The following is a 19,842-nucleotide window of genomic DNA, read 5'->3' as shown; positions in this document are numbered from 1 at the left end:
ACCTTCATAAAGGTTACAATGTTCAGTTTCTGTTGAAACTGTTTAAGAGAGCAGCTGGTTTAACATGGTAATTTTAGAGACTGTGGTGCTGTTGATTTGTTATTACTGTAAACTGAGAGGTGTTTTTTTTTTAAATATTCCTTCTACTTTTATTTATTTATATGTGATGGACAAAATATCAAAAACCTGAGTCTTTACTGAAGACAAAAAAAACAACTATTTTATCAAAATAGCCTAAACACTTTGTTGTATTTTGTCTTTGAAGAAACATATTTTTTGTCATGTTTGTGCCTTTTTTTGTCCTAACATACTCATTATTTAATCCATATGGATTTGTCCAATTTTCAAACACTATCATCTCTGTTTCCCCAGAGAGAGTCCCTTTCCATGATCTGTGTCACAAGGTTTTTTTCCCACCTATCTGGAACATACTGACACACATTTTTCAGTAGCTATAGGTATATGATGCATTTTGGTGCCAATCATTTAAGTTCTTTTTAGGTAAATCAATAAATAATTATAAAATAATAGTAATAATAAAAACTGAAATGTATAGCCTATTAAAAAATAAACAAAAGGAAAATCAATTAAAGTCCTTTGCAGGGGACTCACCAAACAACTCTTCATAATACAGTAATGTGCATATATTTTTTGATTGTAGTCCAAATAAATGTATAAATAAGCTAAATTATATTCTATCAAATAGCCTTTTATATTAGAGGAAGTTGCATGTGACATTTAGCCTACCCATTACTGTAGAAGTATGAGGTTTAGAAAAACAACAAAGAGGTGGCTAATGTAATTTTTTAGTTAGTTATAAGTTATAATACCCTTTTTTTAACCAAAATTGCACAAATGCAAAACTGCAAAACAAATGCAAATGAAAAACACAATGCATAGATTTATTTAAAATAAATTCATATGGCATTTTTATTTGAAAAGATTGATGATTGAAAATGATTAATCTATTATCAAAATGATAGATAGATAGATAGATAGATAGATAGATAGATAGATAGATAGATAGATAGATAGATAGATAGATAGATAGATAGATAGATAGATAGATAGATAGATAGATAGATAGAGATGTAGGGTGAATATACAATACGGTTGCTACACGGACCGAATTTAATGACGCACAGCGGGCGGGACCTGCTGCACATTGACAGGTCCTGAACAAATCAGACTTTAGTATTATCGCTGTTGTGGAAAACCCCGACTAATCACAATCAACAGAGGCAGCAACAATCTCATCGTGGTAGATAAGCGGTTGAAGAAGTGTAGTCGCAGCTTGTTAGGAAGGAGCTTTCAAAGAAGACACTAACAGTTGATGAATTATCAACATTTACTAGCTAACGTAACACTCATAGGTTACTCCGACATTAGTTCACAGTGTAAAAGGGTAAACATAATGATTGTGTCAAGGACAGAGTATGTTTTACAATGTCAATCTCTAAAAATCAACCACATGATGAACAGCACCTGAAACGTTTGGTCATAGTGTCTAATTATGCTGCCATCCATTCATCGTGGGATATGGAGAGCTGCTGACCACATACTTAGGACAAGGTTTGTTAACAAAGTTCAACCTCGATTTCTGTATTTTGGCCACTAATTCAAAAACTGTCATACTGAATGTCTTTTACAGAAATCTTTATTTATATATATATATATATATATATATATATATATATATATATATATATATATATATATATATATACACACACACACACAGTACAGGCCAAAAGTTTGGACACACCTCATTCAATGCGTTTCCTTTTTATTTTCATGACTATTTACATTGTAGAGTCTCACTGAAGGCATCAACACTATGAATGAACACATATGGAATTATGTACTTAACAAAAAAGTGTGAAATAACTGAAAACATGTCTTATATTTTAGTTTCTTCAAAGTAGCCACCCTTTGCTTTTTTTATTAATAAGGTAAAAAATTCCACTAATTAACCCTGACAAAGCACACCTGTGAAGTGAAAACCATTTCAGGTGACTACCTCATGAAGCTCATTGAGAGAACACCAAGGGTTTGCAGAGTTATCAAAAAAAGCAAAGGGTGGCTACTTTGAGGAATCTAAAATATAAGACTTGTTTACAGTTATTTCACACTTTTTTTGTTAAGTACATAATTCCATATGTGTTCATTCATAGTTTTGATGCCTTCAGTGAAAATCTACAATGTAAATAGTCATGAAAATAAAGAAACACATTGAATGGGAAGGTGTGTCCAAACCTTTGGCCTGTACTGTATATATAAACTATTTTTAATGTATGACACAGTAACATACTGAGCCCAAAACAAAAGGCAAAAACATCAGTAAAATAATATCAATAATAATAATAACTTTAATCTCAGAATTCTGACTTTAATCTCAGAACTGAAATAAAATGTTTACGTGTGGCCCTAATCCTCTTCCGTAGAATACATCAATACTGCAAAGAAATACTGTATAAAGCTTTATACTTGTCAAAGCCTTGAGAAATGCTTTGTATTTTCCCTTTACCACTTGATTAAATACATCAAAACCAAATTTATTTTATTCAACTCCTTAGTTTTATATTTTTCATTATCATTTATGTCTTCCCTATTTCCCCTATGCAAGTTAGCAAGTTTTGTTTTATTTTGATTATTTTTTTAACATTATTTATTGACATTTTCAGTTTTATTTTTGACTTGTCTGAAAACATCTTATTACCTTTTGTCAGTTTTGGGGCTCCAGAATATACAGGGTTGTCTCTATATTGAAGATCCTACACATATGAAGTTACAGTGTCTGTTACCATTTACTTATTTCCAGCAGAGGAACTCCACCTTGCAGATTCCTGTCCACCTTTAATGGAGTCCCAGTTGGAATAGCTGATGCTGAGACCATCTTTGCATTATCATCAGGCCATGGCAGGTGTGGGGTGGCTGTGGTACGAGCCAGTGGTCCAGCCTCAGCTACAGCTCTGAGGTGTATGACCGGGCTCACACGCAAACTGCCTCCTCCACGCACCGCCTTGTTACGCAGCATCACAGACCCCCAATCCAAAGAAGTGCTGGACCGCGGACTTGTCTTCTGGTTCCCAGGTCTGTTCCCTTGAACCACACACACATTTTATTTCTTCTTCACATTTCTGCGATTTGTAATGTTGATATAGTATTTTTTTACACACCATGGACTTCTTCCCTTGTCCTGCTGAAGGCGTCATCAAGAAATGACAGTATAATACAGTACAATGTAAGAAAAGGCTAATACAGAGGGCAAAATACATTTTGCATCAGGTATTTATTTGTTAAGGGAAAACATTGTCAAACATTACCTGTCTCAAGGGAGTTTGCAGTGTCTGCAAGTTGAATTATATACCACTCTGAATGTAACAGTAATATAAACCAATGCTTGAGTGGTAGTAAATGGGCTAAAACATGCAAAAACTCTTCTGCAAAAAATGTTTTCTGTCTGGCTTGTTGGATCTTGTGTTGACAAACCAGCTTGGTTGCTAAATATTTATGTCAAGTCCCATCTCTCCTGTTCAAAATGTTTTAAACCTCTTTCTCTCGCTGCCATGTGGAGTCACTAACCTACAAGCTAGAGAACATGTTTTATCTCTTACCATTGAGGCATCAAATACCTACTTAAGTGCAATGATTGTTCCACACTTTTTGTATTGCATGACAAGGTGGTCTCAAGCAGGTAAGACAGCCTTAAGACCACTTGAATCATTATATAAAACAGCCCTTAAGATCATGATAAAAAAACACGTCAATATCACCACTGCAAAATAATCACTAAGTACAATATTTAAAATTTTGAAAATTTGATAATGCAAAATGAAAAATGAAAAATCATTCATAATGCTGTCGCTCCTCCTCTAAAAAAATGTATTACGTTCAACTCAGGGAAAAAAAAAGAGCTACTCGGTCAGCCACTAGAGGAGAGTGCAATATTCCCAATCGCAAAACTTCATTTGGGAAATCATCCTTTTCTTATGTGGCCATAAGTCAGTGGAATACTCTCCCCACACATCTTATTACATGTACAAATCCTCAAACCTTTTTGAGTTTGACAAAAAAACATGGTTACTGTCACAACAAAATTGCACACATTTATGAGGTGTGTGTGTGTGTGTGTGTGTGTGTGTGTGTGTGTGTGTGTGTGTGTGTGTGTGTGTGTGTGTGTGTGTGTGTGTGTGTGTGTGTGTGTGTGTGTGTGTGTGTGTTGTGGGTGTGGTGTTTTGTGGGTGGGGGGCGTGCCCTCCCGCGGGCCAGTGGGGTGTGTGTGTCTTTTTGTTGGTGGGGGGTTGTTTTAGGAAGGGGGAACAATTGAGCACATGATAGTTTTTAATTGTGTGACTGTGGTTGTAAAATTGTATATTTTAATGTTTTGTATTTCACTTGCATGACATTTTTATTGTGTTAATGACCTGTTAAGGGACTACGGGCGGAAAATAGCACTTGTGCTACAACCTGGAACAGTGCATCTCTCCTTGTTCTTATAAAAGGTTAATGTTAACTTGTGCATTGTCCCTGTTTTAAATAAAATGAATCAAAGAATCTCATCACAGTATTGAGTCTTGTGATTATCTGAAGTTCTAGGAGTACTTGTAGCCCAAGTTTAATGAAGGTATTCCTAAACATTTTGCTCCTTCTGTGTATTTAAATGCCTAAAGTATATTCAGCCTGTGTTGTTGTCTCATTTGTGTTTGTCTTCAGCTCCTCACAGTTTCACAGGAGAGGACAGTGTGGAGTTCCACATCCACGGCGGTCCTGCTGTCATTACTGCTGTTTTACAGGCTCTAGGTAACATACAGATGTCATTACAACAACTTCATATATGCAGTACATCCCATACATACAGTGTCATGAGATGCACCGTCACTTTGCAGGATGTTTATATGTGTTACAGCCTTGACTTCCCAAGCTGTAAGCCTGAATTTTAAACACAGTAACTGGTTGAATCATATGACTGCCCATCACTGTAACTTAAAAGGGAAAAGTGATTCATGTATTCCTATTTCTAAGATACTTATAATATGCGCCTTGACAAGCGTGGCAATCCCTCTGCGACTAAAAAGTAATATTTTGCTGCAGTTCTCACACTGGCCTACTAGGGGGCAGTATTGTATAAGGTAAAAAGATAATGAAGTTAATTATCGTCAGTTAATGTAAGATTATCACTAATTAGGAAAACATTACAGTGTTGGACATGATGTTGCTGAATAATGCTTCTTTTTTTTAACTAAATAAAAGATAGTGACTATGTTGGTAAGATGATAAGCAGCCAGTAAAATTTAAAACGGAATATTTTGTTCCACTTAATAGATCATGACCTCCATTTGCTAAATGATTTGTGTTCACTGTTGTCTCCTCCTGATGAGATTTGAAAAATGGTTTGAAAACAAAGGAAACGTAACCTCTTCAACCCGCACAGGTGTGCCTGTTTTCATTCCAAGTGAACCCTGAGTGACACATTGACCCTGCGTTTGATCCGCCTCTGTTTGTATGCTGTGTGCATGATGCATGCCCACCTCGTGCCTCATAATGTTTGTATGCTGTGTGTGTTTTTCTCAGGAAGCGTGCCTGGCATGAGGCCTGCTGAAGCTGGAGAGTTCACACGGAGGGCCTTTCAAGCAGGGAAGCTGGGTTTAACAGAGGTAGGTCGAGAAGAGTATGTAAAAACCCATTGAGACAGATCTATGCAGATTTGCATACCAAGGGCCTTTCAGAGCGATTTTGCAGGGTAAATGTGGAATAAATAGGGTCAGAAATGAAAGTTCTTGAAATGTCAGCAGTGAAAATGTTCTCTTTTACATCTTTTGCCCTTTGAACAATTATTTAATTGGGCTGTCAAATACCACTGGGCTTCTGTAGATGGTAATTTTCTTTAAAAAGCAGCATTTAGGCATTGAAAGAGGGCTGGTATGGATTTTCTGTTGACAGTATATAACAGTATGTCATGATTCAGATTGAATTTCAGCAGTATACATTAAACTGAGTATTTATTCATCAGTAGGCATATGTGTTTTTACAGTTCAATAAAATTCATCGTGGAAATGATCAAAATGCCTCATAAAGTCCCATTAAGGTAAAAAATGTCTTATCCTAGTAATCAATGTTATAATAAGATGAAAGCAATGAGAACTGAGAACAATTTGTCTTGGACATTATAGCTGCAGCAAGAAGAACTTTAATGCTGTCTTAACAGTAGCAGGGAACTGTGGCAGTACACTGTACATCTTACACACAGCACCACATGCTTATAAACCATGTAATCTGTTCTGTAGATGGCACATCATACACATAATTGGGGGGAGTCATACAGTTAGTCAGAATGAAAACATAAGTGCAAGAAATAGATAAAAGTGATAATGCTCCTTTCAGGTGGAGGGGCTCAGAGATCTGATCCATGCTGAGACAGAGGCTCAGAGGAGACAGGCTCTCAGGCAGATGTCAGGAGAGCTGGGACGCCTCTATCAGGACTGGACCCACAAACTCAAACGGGTAGGTCGGTACAGATACTGGTGGGGTACACAGCAATTTCCAACATCCGTCATAGGCAGGGCGATGTACAGTACAAACAGGTTTTTCCATCAGGACCGGAGCCCTGGGCTTATAAGGTGTAGGGGGTGTACTGTATGTGTGGCAGGAACTGAAGGTATAGTCTGGTCTCAAATCAGTCTTGAACACTTTTTTTAACTTTTTGAATTCATCTTAGATGCTACAAGGTGTGAAGTTGACTTTTTCCTGCCTACTATATATAACACAAAAATAAAGTTGTATTGATGTTCGGAGTACTTTTTCCTCCACTCTATAAACAGTTAACTGAATTATTCTGTACTGCAGAAACCTGTGTGTTTAATGATCCTCCAGTTTCTACACAAAGATCAGTTTGGATGTTGGAAGATTGTACATGTCTGTTTCTCAGACACTGTGCTGTTGGTCTCGACCTGAAATCAGACTTGATTTGCTAGTGGTCTTCAACAAGACTTGATCAAACCAGACCCGGTTTTAAAGGGGTGATAGAATGCAAAACCGATTTTACCCTGTCATAGTTGAATAACAACAGTTTGGTGGGTAAATAGGACATACATAGAAGCTCAAAATCCCACTGACACCCCTTTACTATGAAAATCTCATATTTTGAAACTGCCTCTGAAAACGGGCGAATCCCAACAAAGCTGAGTTGCTTGCGCAAGCATCTCAAAATCCGGAACCTTAAGAGAACAGTCACGCCCCAACATTTACATAGGCTACACAACTGACCTGAGATCAGGTAGTCTTCTGAATCTAGCTAGGTCACGCAGATCTCTGCTATTCCATTACAAAATTCACTTCTGAAACTTTTTTATGCGAGAAATCAACCATATAAAGCTCGAATATGGGCCGCTTTATGAAAATGGATGGCTAATTGCAAATTTTCTCCGACTGTGTGTCGGAGTTTAGTGCCGGTGTTGGTGCTGCCTGGGTTGCTACATCGCCACCCTGACCGCAGTGTCAGCGAGCTTGTTACGCCCGCAATCTTTTACCGCAGCCCGCAGGTTCCAGTTAATCTTATAATGAGTATGTGTGTTGAGTTATTTAAACAAACAATCGGGGAAATAAACGCCTCTTTCCCCGAGAGTCTCATTGATAGAGCCGCGGTGAGATGGAGTCCATCAATGAGAGCTAGCTAGCCTCCCTCTAACTCTGACATTCACAAAAATACATTCAATTGAAATCCGAAATCGGACAAGTGTTAGCTAAGCTTTGTAAGACCTTGAGGAACCTGTAATATTCATGCCGTGACAAAATTCAAACTGTAAATATACTTTAGTTATGCGAAAGTGAGCAAGCTGCGGTATTTCCCCATTGTAATGAATGGGACATATAGCAAGCAGCTGCTCCACCTACAAAGACATAAAAATGCCTTAAAATCAAATCGGACACAACGGTTAGCTTTATAAGACATTGGGGAATGATGTTGTATAAGTGGCGTGACGAAATTCAAACTGTAAATATAATTTAGTTATGGCGACAATGTAGCTAGCTAGCTGCGGTATTTCCCCATTGTAATGAATGGGACATATAGCAAGCAGCTGCTCGTTCTACAAAGACGCCTCACGTTCATAAAAATGCCTTAAAATCAAATCGGACACAACGGTTAGCTTTATAAGACATTGGGGAATGAGTTGTATAAGTGGCGTGACGAAATTCAAACTGTAAATATAATTTAGTTATGGCGAAAGTGTAGCTAGCTAGCTGCGGTATTTCCCCATTGTAATGAATGGGACATATAGCAAGCAGCTGCTTGTCCTACAAAGACGCCTCGCGTTCATAAAAATGCCTTAAAATCAAATCGGACACAACAGTTAGCTTTATAAGACATTGGGACATTCAAAACCGTAAAATGTATTATTTATAGATATAGTTATGCCGGGCAGCTGGCCGGAGCCCCGGTAGTGCAGTATCCACAAAGGGTGACTTTGCCCTGGGTATGGAGCCCAGCAGGCTGTCTCTTTCGTCAGACTGTGTGGAGCTCCTAAAGTCCGACACGCTTACCAAATTTGCAATTAGCCATCAATTTTTGTAAAACGTCCCATATTTCAGCTTTATATAGTTGATTTCCCGCTAAAAAGCTCAATCTCAGTAGTGAATTTGGTAATGTAACATTGCAGTGTCTGGAATATGAGATTCTGTCGCTTCTCTAATGTATGTGTATTGGGGATTCGCTCAACCAATCAGCGTCTCTAATGTCTCGCGTATGGCAAGTCGCTCAACCAATCAGCGCGCAGCTCATCTAAATATTCATGACCATACCATATTTGGAAGAAAAGCTCTTGTTACAAATAGGGCCAAAACACAGGGATGCATAAGGGCCAGTAAAATATCAACCAGGCCATTTTCAGCCCAACCAATGTTACATACCCCATTAGGAGACCATAAGGAACAGTGTGAAATACCCTATATAATCATTCTATCACCCCTTTAAAAATGACAGGTGAACAGTGGGCCTTTTGAAATTCTGATTCGGAGTTAGTTTGACAGCAGAAACAAGCCTCCTGGAGTTCTCCCTGTAGAAACTTTGTCCATGTTTGTGTCTGACATTTCTCTGAAAACCGTGTCTTGGAAGGAACCTGTCTGTACTGTGCTGTAGGTCAGGCCTCAGTAGTTTCACACCCAAACAATGCTTTCTTTTCTTTTTTTTTTTTTTTTTGTATTACCACAGCTGGTTTTCCAACACATCGTTGATGGATTAACTTATGGGATTCTGAGGCTTCCTGTTTTTATGTTGCTGTTGCACGTGTAGTATAATACTGAGAAACAAAATGGTAATCTGTATGGTACATGGGTATATTTACTTTCCATTGTTAACAGGGTTGGGGGGAAAACAGAGAACAATGCAAATGAAATTGAATAGATCGGAATTAAATTAACTTTAAGGAGGGGGAACCCCCATGGAGTTAAGATAACACATTGCTAAATTATTGACACCTATTTTTGCAGGTGTACACATTTCCTCTCTGTTTAGAAAAGCTTTGTGAATACAAAACGCATAATCCTGCACCATCACTGAGTCAGTTCAGAGACCTCGATGAGCTGTTCATTTGGACTTTCCTGTGACTTTCTCAGAGCAAGATGTTTTTTTTAAAGCGCCTACTTTAATGTGCTGTTGTTCCATCTTCACTCAAGTGACACCCATGTAATGTTTTTTTTCCATCTCAGAGCATCTAGTTTTGTATTGTTTTTGATGGATTAAAGATTAATTAAACCAAGCACAGCTGCTGTATGTCTTAGGACAGGCACACAATAAAGACATTGATATATTATGTGCAGCAGTATTGTTTTTCCTATCTATGCAGTTTCCTGTACTGCATAGATAAGAAATGTATGTATATATAAGGGTCAGAAAGTTGAGTCAGTCTTGAAGTCAAGATAAATTGGAGTGAAAGAAAGAATGAGTGCAACAGTACAATTCACATTAAGGGTTAGTGACCTTGCTGATGTTGAATGCTCCATACAGCTTGTCATATTATTTAAAGGTGCTGTAGGTAGGATTGTGAAGATCCAGGACCTAGCAAAAATATTTGAACATCGAAAACTTCTCAGTCCCTCCCCCCTTTCTGCTAGAGACCAAAACTGTCTCCTAAGCCACTCCCCCCACAAGGGAGAATGAATGTGTGTGCATGAGCAGTGATTGACATGCAGTTAGACGCCCCCCCTGGCTCTGATTGGTACATCTGAACAGGGAGCAGTGGATTTTTGCAAATCTCACTACAGGCTGTAGGTGGTGCCAGAGGAGCCAGATTTTTTTTTTTTTTAATTTTGTATGTAGTTCTACTGGAACATAGTGTCAGTTTCAGCAAATATGACATAGTTAGTTTTATAAGTCTTACGTACTGCATATTAATGTTCACACCAGGACACGTGGTTAGAGGTGTTCAGTACACGTACGAATTAATCTTTATAGTAACAACAAAAATCTTTGAACTGAACTGGCGATTCTGAATCACGCCGGTCATTGAACGCATCAGTAGCTTTTAGTAATGGATCTCCTCACTGGTGACAGAGCAATGTTGTCAGCTCAACTGTTGATACACAGTATGTTACTTCCTAGTTGAAAGAATATTAAAAGATGGTGACAGCCAGAGAAATAATGACAACAACAAAAGATAATCTGGGAAGCCAGTTATTAAACTAAATAAGTGGCTACTGTGCTATTTTCCTTATGTGCTGCTGTGCTGTAAAGGATAGTTTTGTACTCAACTGAACGAGCGAAGAGAGAGAGGTATGATGTGCAATAAAGATTTAGATAAAAAATTAGATCAGGATGGCCCGTTCTGAAGTGTTTGAGAACTGTGATGCACACGCTTAGGTTAGTAAACAACATCATCAGCGAGTACGAACCTCAGTCAGTTAAGTGATTTTGTGATTTCTACCTCTACACATCTATACACCACATACAAACACTTACAAAAGGTTTAGAAACTTCATGCAGTTGAACTTGAACTTTTCTGGGGGAGAGGGTTAATAGCAAAAATGTTTTTTTTGCTTTGAAGTCATCCAAAACCCTGTCTGTATTTTGTGTTAACTTTCTACATATAAGTTGTTTGGTAAAGACACCTGACTTGTAGTACGGTTTGTAGTTTTACGTTCACTAATAAGGCTTCCGATGGTGGCATGTTTTCTTATTGTCTGTTTTGCTTACATCTAATCCTGACTTAGGGTGAGTTTTCCTTTTACATGTTGTAGGTGATTCAGAGCAACAGGTCACTGACCGCCAATAAACTCAACTGAATGGATGCAGGCCACATGCTCCTCCTCCACAGTGAACTGTTTTGAAGAATATATAGACCAATGATCTTTTAACACTTTGGCACCATATCTGACCAACCGGTCGAGCTGATCTCCCTGGAGGAACTCTGTTAAGCTGCTTGTCGGCAGCTTTCTCAGGACGGTTCCAAGAAGCAATTTTGAACGCGCCTTTATTTTGGAATCCGATTTCTGGGAATCCTGTTAATCAGACGTATACCATCTGTATGAAGCGAGGGGTCAAACCCTCATTTTCTACCGACACAATGCGGGTTTTTTTTAACCCTTGGCTTCCCACTTTTGTGGATGGTTTAGAGTATGGGAATCTGATGCTTCCTGTTTTTGTGCAGCCTTACTACTATTGTGTTTATGCTCTTCATGTCAATCAAGATACTGATCGCTGCTGTGGTGGAAATACTGATGCCCCCCCTTAAATAATTAAGAAATTAACCAAAAAAATTATCAACAGATTAATCAACAATGAAAATAATGGTTAGTTTTAGCACTCAATCAAAGTGGCTTTATTACCACACAAGTGAAACATCCTATATGCCATGAGGAAAAAAATAAAAGTGAGAGTGCAGTCAGTAGTATTTCCCTTTTTACTTGTTCAGGGGGTCCAAGGTGTTAATTTCCCACACTAATTCAGCCTCTTCCATCTCTCCTCTCGGCTTTGTGTGTCGTACAGTGTCTGGCTCATGTCGAGGCCTTCATAGACTTCAGTGAGGATGAGCTTATTGAAGATGGTGTCTTAAACCAAGGTATGTGTACACTGTCCTTTTTACTGAGAAAAAAATAACCGTCATCCCTTGGGCTTTCAGGAGATCTCTTTCTCTCTGAGGAGAGAGGAGTCTGGCTGGTTTTAAAGGCTGGGAACAATGGTTTGTTTTGGTAGCACGGAATGTGGGCTCACTCCTCAGTGGCAAATAATAATAGACTAATTTCCAAAAATTGACAACCTGGCATAAATACTTACCATTGCCACCTGAAGACATACAGCAAATGGCATTATAAGTCATATCTTATGTTTTCTCTCAAGTCATCCCAAGTTGGATGAATTAATGTCCTTGAATCAATCAAGATTCTCAAGTTTAAATGTCTTCCCCTTAAGATAAAGTAGGTATTGTTGATGCATTGTATTGTCAAAAGCATTTTTCCGCTTTAGTCACATGCGGAAAGAGACGGGTTCGTGACCAATTTTTCATCCAGACGAACGGTGTCGGACACCGGATAGGCTTTCTTACTTCAAAGGACAGAAATTCCCTTCACAAGGCCATGAAAGTGAAGTTAAATACGAAACCTTCGTCATGTTCTGTTCCCTTCTCTCTCTATAAGTTATTTATATAACTTATTTCATGCATTTTAGTCTTTTTAGCTGTGGGCATCTCAGGTTTGTTCCAAACAATGTCTCGTTGTATCTGTGTACAATGACAAATAAAGTATCTTATATCTTATCTCATCTCCCTCTCAACCCCCACAGTGGACAGATCGGTGTGTGATCTGCAAGCGGAGATGGAGCGCCACCTAAAGGATGAGAGGAGGGGCGAGCGGCTACGCAGTGGAGTCCAGGTGGTCATCGCAGGAGCCACCAATGCAGGGAAAAGTAGCCTCCTTAACACACTCTGTAAGAGAACCAAGAAAACCGAGACACACACACACACACACACACACACACACACACACACACTGTAAAGGGAATAATATTAAATATTACTTACTATCTTCTAAATACAGACCTTACTGTTGAATCATACCGCTGTCAGCTATGGTTTGGGAGGAAAAGAAGGCAACGTCTGTCACACTATAAGCAGCCTGGACTGACAGGATTTTGTGCAGTCTGATTTTGAAATCAAGACAGTAGTTATTTGGGTTGACGTTATATAAGTAACCCTCAACTCCAACAACCTGGGTTCAGTTTCAAATACTGAAAATCATTTATTAGTTGGTATTTCATCAGAAGCCATTCTTCTTTTTCCTGATCATATTTCCATTTTTTTGAGCACTTTTGTGTCATATTGATGAAAAACCCAGCTACTAAACTTGTGGTTAGGTTGTTTTTTTTCAGCTGCTGTTTCCAAGGTGTTTTGTTTTCCTGTTACTGTTAGAGGAACGTTTTCATGTGAAAGACAGGAAGGTCAACGAAATCTATGCAATTTGTGGTACATATTATAATAATCTCGTCATAGCACAGGAACTTTATCTCATAATTACCACAACACACCATATGTGAACAGAAGATCCTGCTCCACGCATGAATTACAGTATTTTGACTTTTCAGATTTCGTTGCTTCCGATATGGCGTGCATCAGAAGATATCAGAGTCACAGTCTGCTGCTTTAAATAGCAACTGATTATGTAGCAGTTTTTTTTTTTTTTTTTTAAAGATTCTTTTTTGGGCATTTTCAGCCTTTATTCTGATAGGGGAGAGAGAGGGGGAATGACATGCAGCAAAGGGCCGCAGGTCAGAGTCAAACCCCGGCCTGCTGCGTCAAGGAGTAAACCTCTATATATGGGCGCCCACTCTACCAACTGAGCTATCCGAGCGCCCGATTGTGTAGCAATGTTAATGAAGAAATATGCATATAAACAGAAATAAGCACTCAATAAACAAAACGAAAATGTAGTTCTTCAGTTGTTTATCCACGTTTGATGTCAGCCTAATGAACCCCTTGTTTATGGCCTAAGGTTGTTTGTTTAATATATTGTATCCTTAAATCATTTAGGATCACTCTATATAAACTTTCCAGAGAGGGGACTTGGCAGGTTCTCCTCATAGCTTCCCATCGGAATAATAGACATATTTATCAAACTTCAGATAAAATCCTGTTATAATTTTCTTCTTCCGATTAGTCTCCCCTGCGGGCTGGGCTCACACCCAGTCAGCACAGATAAGTATTGATGAGCTGGCAGCATTATTTGATGTTTGATACATGGGGGTTGTCAGCCAAGTTCTTGAATAAAGAAAAGATAACAAAATATCTTCTTTGTGCTTGCGCAGTGCAGAACCTTAGTAGGTATAAAGTTTTTTTAAATGAGGCTGATCAATAGAGTGCAATTGATGTAGCAAATGATTGCTCGTACTAACAAGTATTGTCTGTGTAGCCAAAGCCTGATATATTCACTACTAGTGTGGTAGAAAATAGTCTCCAACCATTACACTATGTACTCCTGTTTTAGTAATGTTTGCAAAAAGCTACAGTGCCCAGCTGTTTAAGGAAATAATTTGTAATTTTTTAGTACAAACGGCTGGACTTGGAGCTGACACAGACAGTCAGGCTAACACATTGTTAGTTTTGGTCTTTTCATGGGATTTGTTGACATAAGAAAAATATACAATACTCCCAACTTCATCTTTTAACCTTCTTGTATCCAGGCCAAAGACCTGCAGCCATTGTGTCTCCCATTGCTGGCACCACCAGGGACGTAGTAGAGACGGCACTGGACATCGGTGGATTCCCTGTCCTGTTGAGTGACACAGCCGGCCTCAGGGAGAGCCCAGACCTGGTGGAGAGAGAGGGGGTCCGCCGTGCTCGGGAAAGGTGGGGGGAGGAAGCCCTTTTTATTTAAAATATTTCACACAGCATTTGTTTTTTTTTAGCTCAGATCAAATTTTTGAGAGGCAGATCAAAATTCTTGAGAAATTAACACTGGTATTTGGAACGCTGCAGGATAGTAACACATGTAGAGTACATGTGTAGTAGCACATGTAGAATGCTGCTTCAGCAAAATGTTCACGTGTGTATAATATTACACAAAACAAATTAGCCAGGGGACCAATGGAATATGTCCTTGAAAACAAAGAAAGGAAGAAATCCGTCATTTCTTTCCCCCGTACATCATGCTATATTTTTTGTAATGTCTATTTTACATCCAGAGTTTATATTATTGCTGAGCCATAGTTATAAATACATGGACAAACACTCTCAGGAGGTTGCGTAATGAAGAACCTCCTTTCCTTTTTGTAGAGTATTTATCATTAGAAGGTTCTTCATGTGTGGTGTAGAGAATGGACATATATGGCAATTCACTGACAGCTGCTTCCACTGTTTACACCAGGGAAGAATAGCAGTACTCGTAGCACTCGTCATCACTGCTTTATCATATACAAACAGACAACCAGACGAATGGGCACACTGGCACATACACACAATATTAAATCAGCTTTTATTCACAGACACAGACATGTTTTATCGCATGGTTTTGGGTGGGCCTAACAACACACCTCCGCATTGATTACTAATTGATTTATATGTGGAAAGAAAAAGTTTCCAGTGTTTGTACTAAGTAAAAAATTACTTAGTAAAACATTTTAGTGTTTAACTTGGTCAGTGTGTTGCTGACACACCTGACAGTTGACTGAAAGACTTCAATCTACAGAATTTAAGGACTTGTTTTCATGCCAAAAAAGACAAATGTCAGTTGTTTCCCTAAGTAGTTGTGTTCTTGGCAGTGGATAAAGCATCTGACACATCAGTTAGCTGTTACATCACAACATGACCAATATCAATTAAATGTGGTAGACATTTAAGGGGACTTGCCGCACCTTGTCCCTCTGATAGAATACTGTAGATCGCTTGGTGACTCATGCCGCAGGAAAATCTGATGAAAAATATCAATGAAAATGCTAAAAATCCCGATGAAGATTTACAGAACACACATTATATAATCCCTTTACTGTTTGTTTAAGTTATTTGGGCGACCGGGTGGCTCTATAGGAAGGGTGGGCAGTTTGTGTTCTACGGGGGAACTTTCTGTGCAGGGAGCAGGTCAGAGGCTCATGACCTGGGTCACTACAGGAAGGACGTGCTAAGTACAAGCATCCGCTGGTGCTGCTAACTGCACAGTAGGACCAAAGTGTTTAAGTAGTGTTTAAAGTAAATAACATTAAGATGAATTAATTAAAAATATCCTTGTCATTATTTACAGTATTAGTGGGGCATACCGTATTGCTTTCTGAAACAAAACATCAGAGAGGCAAGCCTCTGCTCTGATTTGTCGGCAGTATACAACCTGGAGCTGCTTCAGTTGCTGAGTATTATAATAGTGTAGTGCAGTTATTTAGCCATAAATCAAAGTATTATATAAAAGTATTGGGCATATAAAAACTTAAATTTGAAAATGCTGACAAACATTTGTAATGTAGATATGAAGGCCCAGAAGGTAGAAATATTTGTTTTACCCCGAACAGCTGAATAAGTTTGGAAAACTGCTCTATATCAGTATATGTCAGTACGCCAATCTCCAGTCACGGTGTGAATTTAGGATTTAAAAAAAATATATTAAAAAAACTCCCAAATTCTTGATCAAATGCTGATGTGATCATATGAAAAATTCCTAGTCAAGATTGGAGGCTGCGTTCTTTTTTTCCAGAGTGGAACAGGCAGATCTGACCCTGGTGGTTGTGGACTGTACTGATCTCCCCTCTGAAGCACAGCAAGCTGCAGCCTTCCTTCAGGATCACCTCGGGAGAGTCCTGCCCAACAAGGAGCAGCCTGAGACAGGTAGGATATCCAGGCCTTATCTGCTCCTGCTTCACCTGCACTGTCAGTGATGCCCCAATAAAGCAAATATAGCACACCAATCGGACATTCTTCAAAAACAGGAAAAATTAAACATTTTTTAATTTATTTATTTATGAAATACTATATATTTTGACATTTTACTTTTTTTAATGACCTTTTAATGATATACTATGCTATGACTTTTTTTTTTCTTCAGTTCGACTTTTTTATGACATACTATTGTTTTTTAATGATTTTCTTTTATGACATACTATATATACTTTGACATTAATTACTTTTTATGACATACTATACTATGACATTTTTTTTTTTTTTTTTTTTTTTTTTTTTTATGAATTTATTTTATGACATAAATACTTTGACTTTTTCATGAGTTTTTATGATATACTATTCTATGACTTTTTTATGACACAAGGTACAAATCTCTTGGCAAACGTAGGTATGAAGTATTCCAGGCTGGGAATAGAGACTTCAGTCGTCATGAGTAATCGAATAGAAATGTCTGTGCCTGAGGGAATAATAGCTGAGTCATTGGTGATTTGATCAACATTTGTGCTTCCTTCCTTTCTTACCACAGTATTTCCTGCAGACAGGCTTCTTCTTGTGCTGAATAAAACTGACATGTTGCCTGAGGAGCGGAGGTTGAAGCTGGACAGGGAATTAAGACTGGTCTCTGGACTCCCTCCGGTTTGTCTGATCTCTTGCCACACTAATGAAGGACTGCAGGACTTCCTCACAGTGCTGCACAGCAGCGTCAAGACTCTGTGAGTTGCTACAATTTATGTTTTGTTGTGCCAGAGCAAAGACTGCATGTCTCATTTAAATGTATCAGAAAGATTTATTTTTTTCTGCGATGCATTTATACAAACAAATGTATGTCGGCATGGATAAATGCACACGCACCTGTCATTGATTATACCAGGCTTCCAAAAGTATCTTTGTGTCCCCTAAATTTCCTTTGTCCATTTGTGAATAAGAGCTCTCTGTAAGTCCACTACAGCAGTGACCTTTGTGGCACTAAAACTATAAAACCTGACATAAACACTATATCCAAATCATTCTATTTTTGATGTAGATGCAGTAACTACCTCACAGATGTTTTTGTACTGTTGGTATGTTTTTAAGGCTCATTGTTTTCAGTTTTAACTGATTTATACCAAAGACATGTCTTCAGTTTTGTGAAGTAGATCAATTAAACTGATTCAGTTAGCTTTGCTGTCTGCCGTAGTCTTTTTTTTAATACTACCACAATACGGCAAATCCCACTCTTTAGATTCAAAAGGAAAATGCAGAATGTTTGTGCTGCAATTGGTTTTCATCCTTTTTAAAGTACAAAATAATGAGTGTCTGGTTTATTTTGCTATCTAACTTCCTTTCTAGGTGTGGCGACCCTCTGTCAAGTGCCCCCACCCTGACCCAGGCCCGCCACAGGGCCCACCTGCAGCAGTGTTTTGCGGCCCTGGCTCAGTACCAGCGGTACCGCGACATTGACCTCGCTCTGGCAGCCGAAGGTGTCCGGTTGGCTCTCACCAGCCTGGGTCGGATCACTGGACGTGTCGGGGCAGAGGAGATCCTGGATATCATCTTCAAAGACTTCTGCATTGGAAAATAGAGACAAAAAGGGCACCACATTGGCATTATACCAGGCGTCGAGGCACAGCAAGAGTAAAAAGAATACAATTCATGTTCTTGGCTGCAGGGTCACTCTGCTCCCAAGACAGAAATATTTTTCTGTTGATACTTTTTGGCAGACTGAAATAGTTTTAACGTGATGACAGGTGCCTCCGAGGCCTCATCTGCTGGACAAGTGTTTGACAAGTCTTGAGTCGTAATTTAAAAAAAAAAAAAAAAAGAAGCTTCTGAACGCCTTGGATTGGTGAAAATTGGACTCCTGGGGTTGCAACATAACAGCCATGATCATTTCAAATAAAGTCAGCTGCACACCTCTTCAAGGCCATGGACTCAAAGTTTGGATGTTTACTTGTACTGCATGACAATGACTGTTTTTAATTATTATTTGGGAGAGGATTTTGAGTGTGAGAAATGTTATTACTTTACATCTACTATTTGTGTGAATGCTGATTCAGCAGCATTCACAGTATTATCAGATTCTTCTGTACAATTTCCTGTCATCTACTACTTCTGCATACTTTTAGCTACAATAAAACATTCATATATCAAAATGTTCAGCTCTTTAAGGACAGCTGTGCTTGTATTCAGCTTATCTCTACGATTTACAGTTTTTTTTTAAATATTAAGCTTTTTTTTTGCTTTTTTTTTTTTTTTTTTTTAATGGAGCAATCTTTAAATCCTCTTCCGACTTCTTCCACTTCTAAATGCTACTCCTCCCAGATACTTTTACCTACTATTCACAAAACCTTGAGCTATTAAAAAATTATTCAGCTTTTTGATACAGTATCTTTCACAGTTTTTGTGTTATCACTTGTGTTAAGTTGAGTGCTTCTTTAGGCTTTTTCTGCGTTTTTAAGAGCTGCTCTTTGTGGGTGATGTCACAGCTACAGGAGAGAGAACGTTGTTTTAAAACCTTTCTCTCACGCCCACAATTCTTACTTCTCATTCACCATTTATACGTCAAAAGGTAGATACACTTGTCTACATTCAGCCAATGTGCTCATTTAAGACTTGTGACTTATACATTTGGCTCAGTGAACCTCAAAATGACAAGAGCCACAAGCATTCCTTCATTGACAGCCCTTCTTGAACATCGACATTTCTGGACGAAAGCACATTTTTTTACTCTATCCACACAAATTATATATCAATATGTTTGCAAATGCTTTCTGCATACAATATATATGACTTTTTTTAATCACTTTTTTTGACATGCTATACTATGACTTTTTTTATCACTTTTTTTGACATCCTATTCCATGACTTTTTTCGACATACTATACTATTACGTTTTTTCAACATACTATACTATGACTTTTTTAAAACTTTTTCGGCATACTATTCCATGACTTTTTTTTTTCACTTTTTCCGACATAAATTTCTATAGTATGACTTT

The 19,842-nt window shown here is 38.3% G+C and overlaps 1 protein-coding gene across 3 annotated transcripts; it reads left to right on the top strand.

Moving 5' to 3' along the window:
- The first annotated feature begins 1,218 nt into the window (after positions 1-1,218).
- gtpbp3 (GTP binding protein 3, mitochondrial) lies at positions 1,219-18,997 on the top strand. 3 transcript variants are annotated; one of them, XM_039810567.1, is made up of 11 exons: positions 1,219-1,572; positions 2,822-3,093; positions 4,717-4,803; positions 5,575-5,657; positions 6,385-6,504; positions 11,981-12,053; positions 12,773-12,916; positions 14,666-14,831; positions 16,663-16,793; positions 17,404-17,578; positions 18,195-18,997. In XM_039810567.1, the coding sequence occupies exons 1-11, from the start codon at positions 1,514-1,516 to the stop codon at positions 18,424-18,426; spliced, it is 1,542 nt and encodes a 513-aa protein (XP_039666501.1). In that variant the 5' UTR covers positions 1,219-1,513; the 3' UTR covers positions 18,427-18,997. The 3 variants fall into 3 exon arrangements, with proteins under 3 accessions (XP_039666501.1, XP_039666500.1, XP_039666499.1); XM_039810566.1 differs by having other exon boundaries at positions 1,220-1,572; positions 2,825-3,093; positions 17,392-17,578; XM_039810565.1 differs by having other exon boundaries at positions 1,220-1,572; positions 17,392-17,578.
- The last annotated feature ends 845 nt before the right edge of the window (positions 18,998-19,842 follow it).

The sequence above is a fragment of the Perca fluviatilis genome, chromosome 9 (genome assembly GCF_010015445.1).
Source record: "Perca fluviatilis chromosome 9, GENO_Pfluv_1.0, whole genome shotgun sequence".
Classification (NCBI taxonomy): Eukaryota; Metazoa; Chordata; class Actinopteri; order Perciformes; family Percidae; genus Perca; species Perca fluviatilis.
This window is presented reverse-complemented; position numbering and strand designations above follow the sequence as displayed.

Coding starts and splice junctions, on each gene's coding strand:
- gtpbp3 (XM_039810565.1), top strand. CDS start 1,514: ATGCTGCCATCCATTCATCGTGGGATATGGAGAGCTGCTGACCACATA. Junction 5,658..6,384: donor GGAAGCTGGGTTTAACAGAG/GTAGGTCGAGAA, acceptor TGCTCCTTTCAG/GTGGAGGGGCTCAGAGATCT. Junction 16,794..17,391: donor CAAGGAGCAGCCTGAGACAG/GTAGGATATCCA, acceptor TTCTTACCACAG/TATTTCCTGCAGACAGGCTT.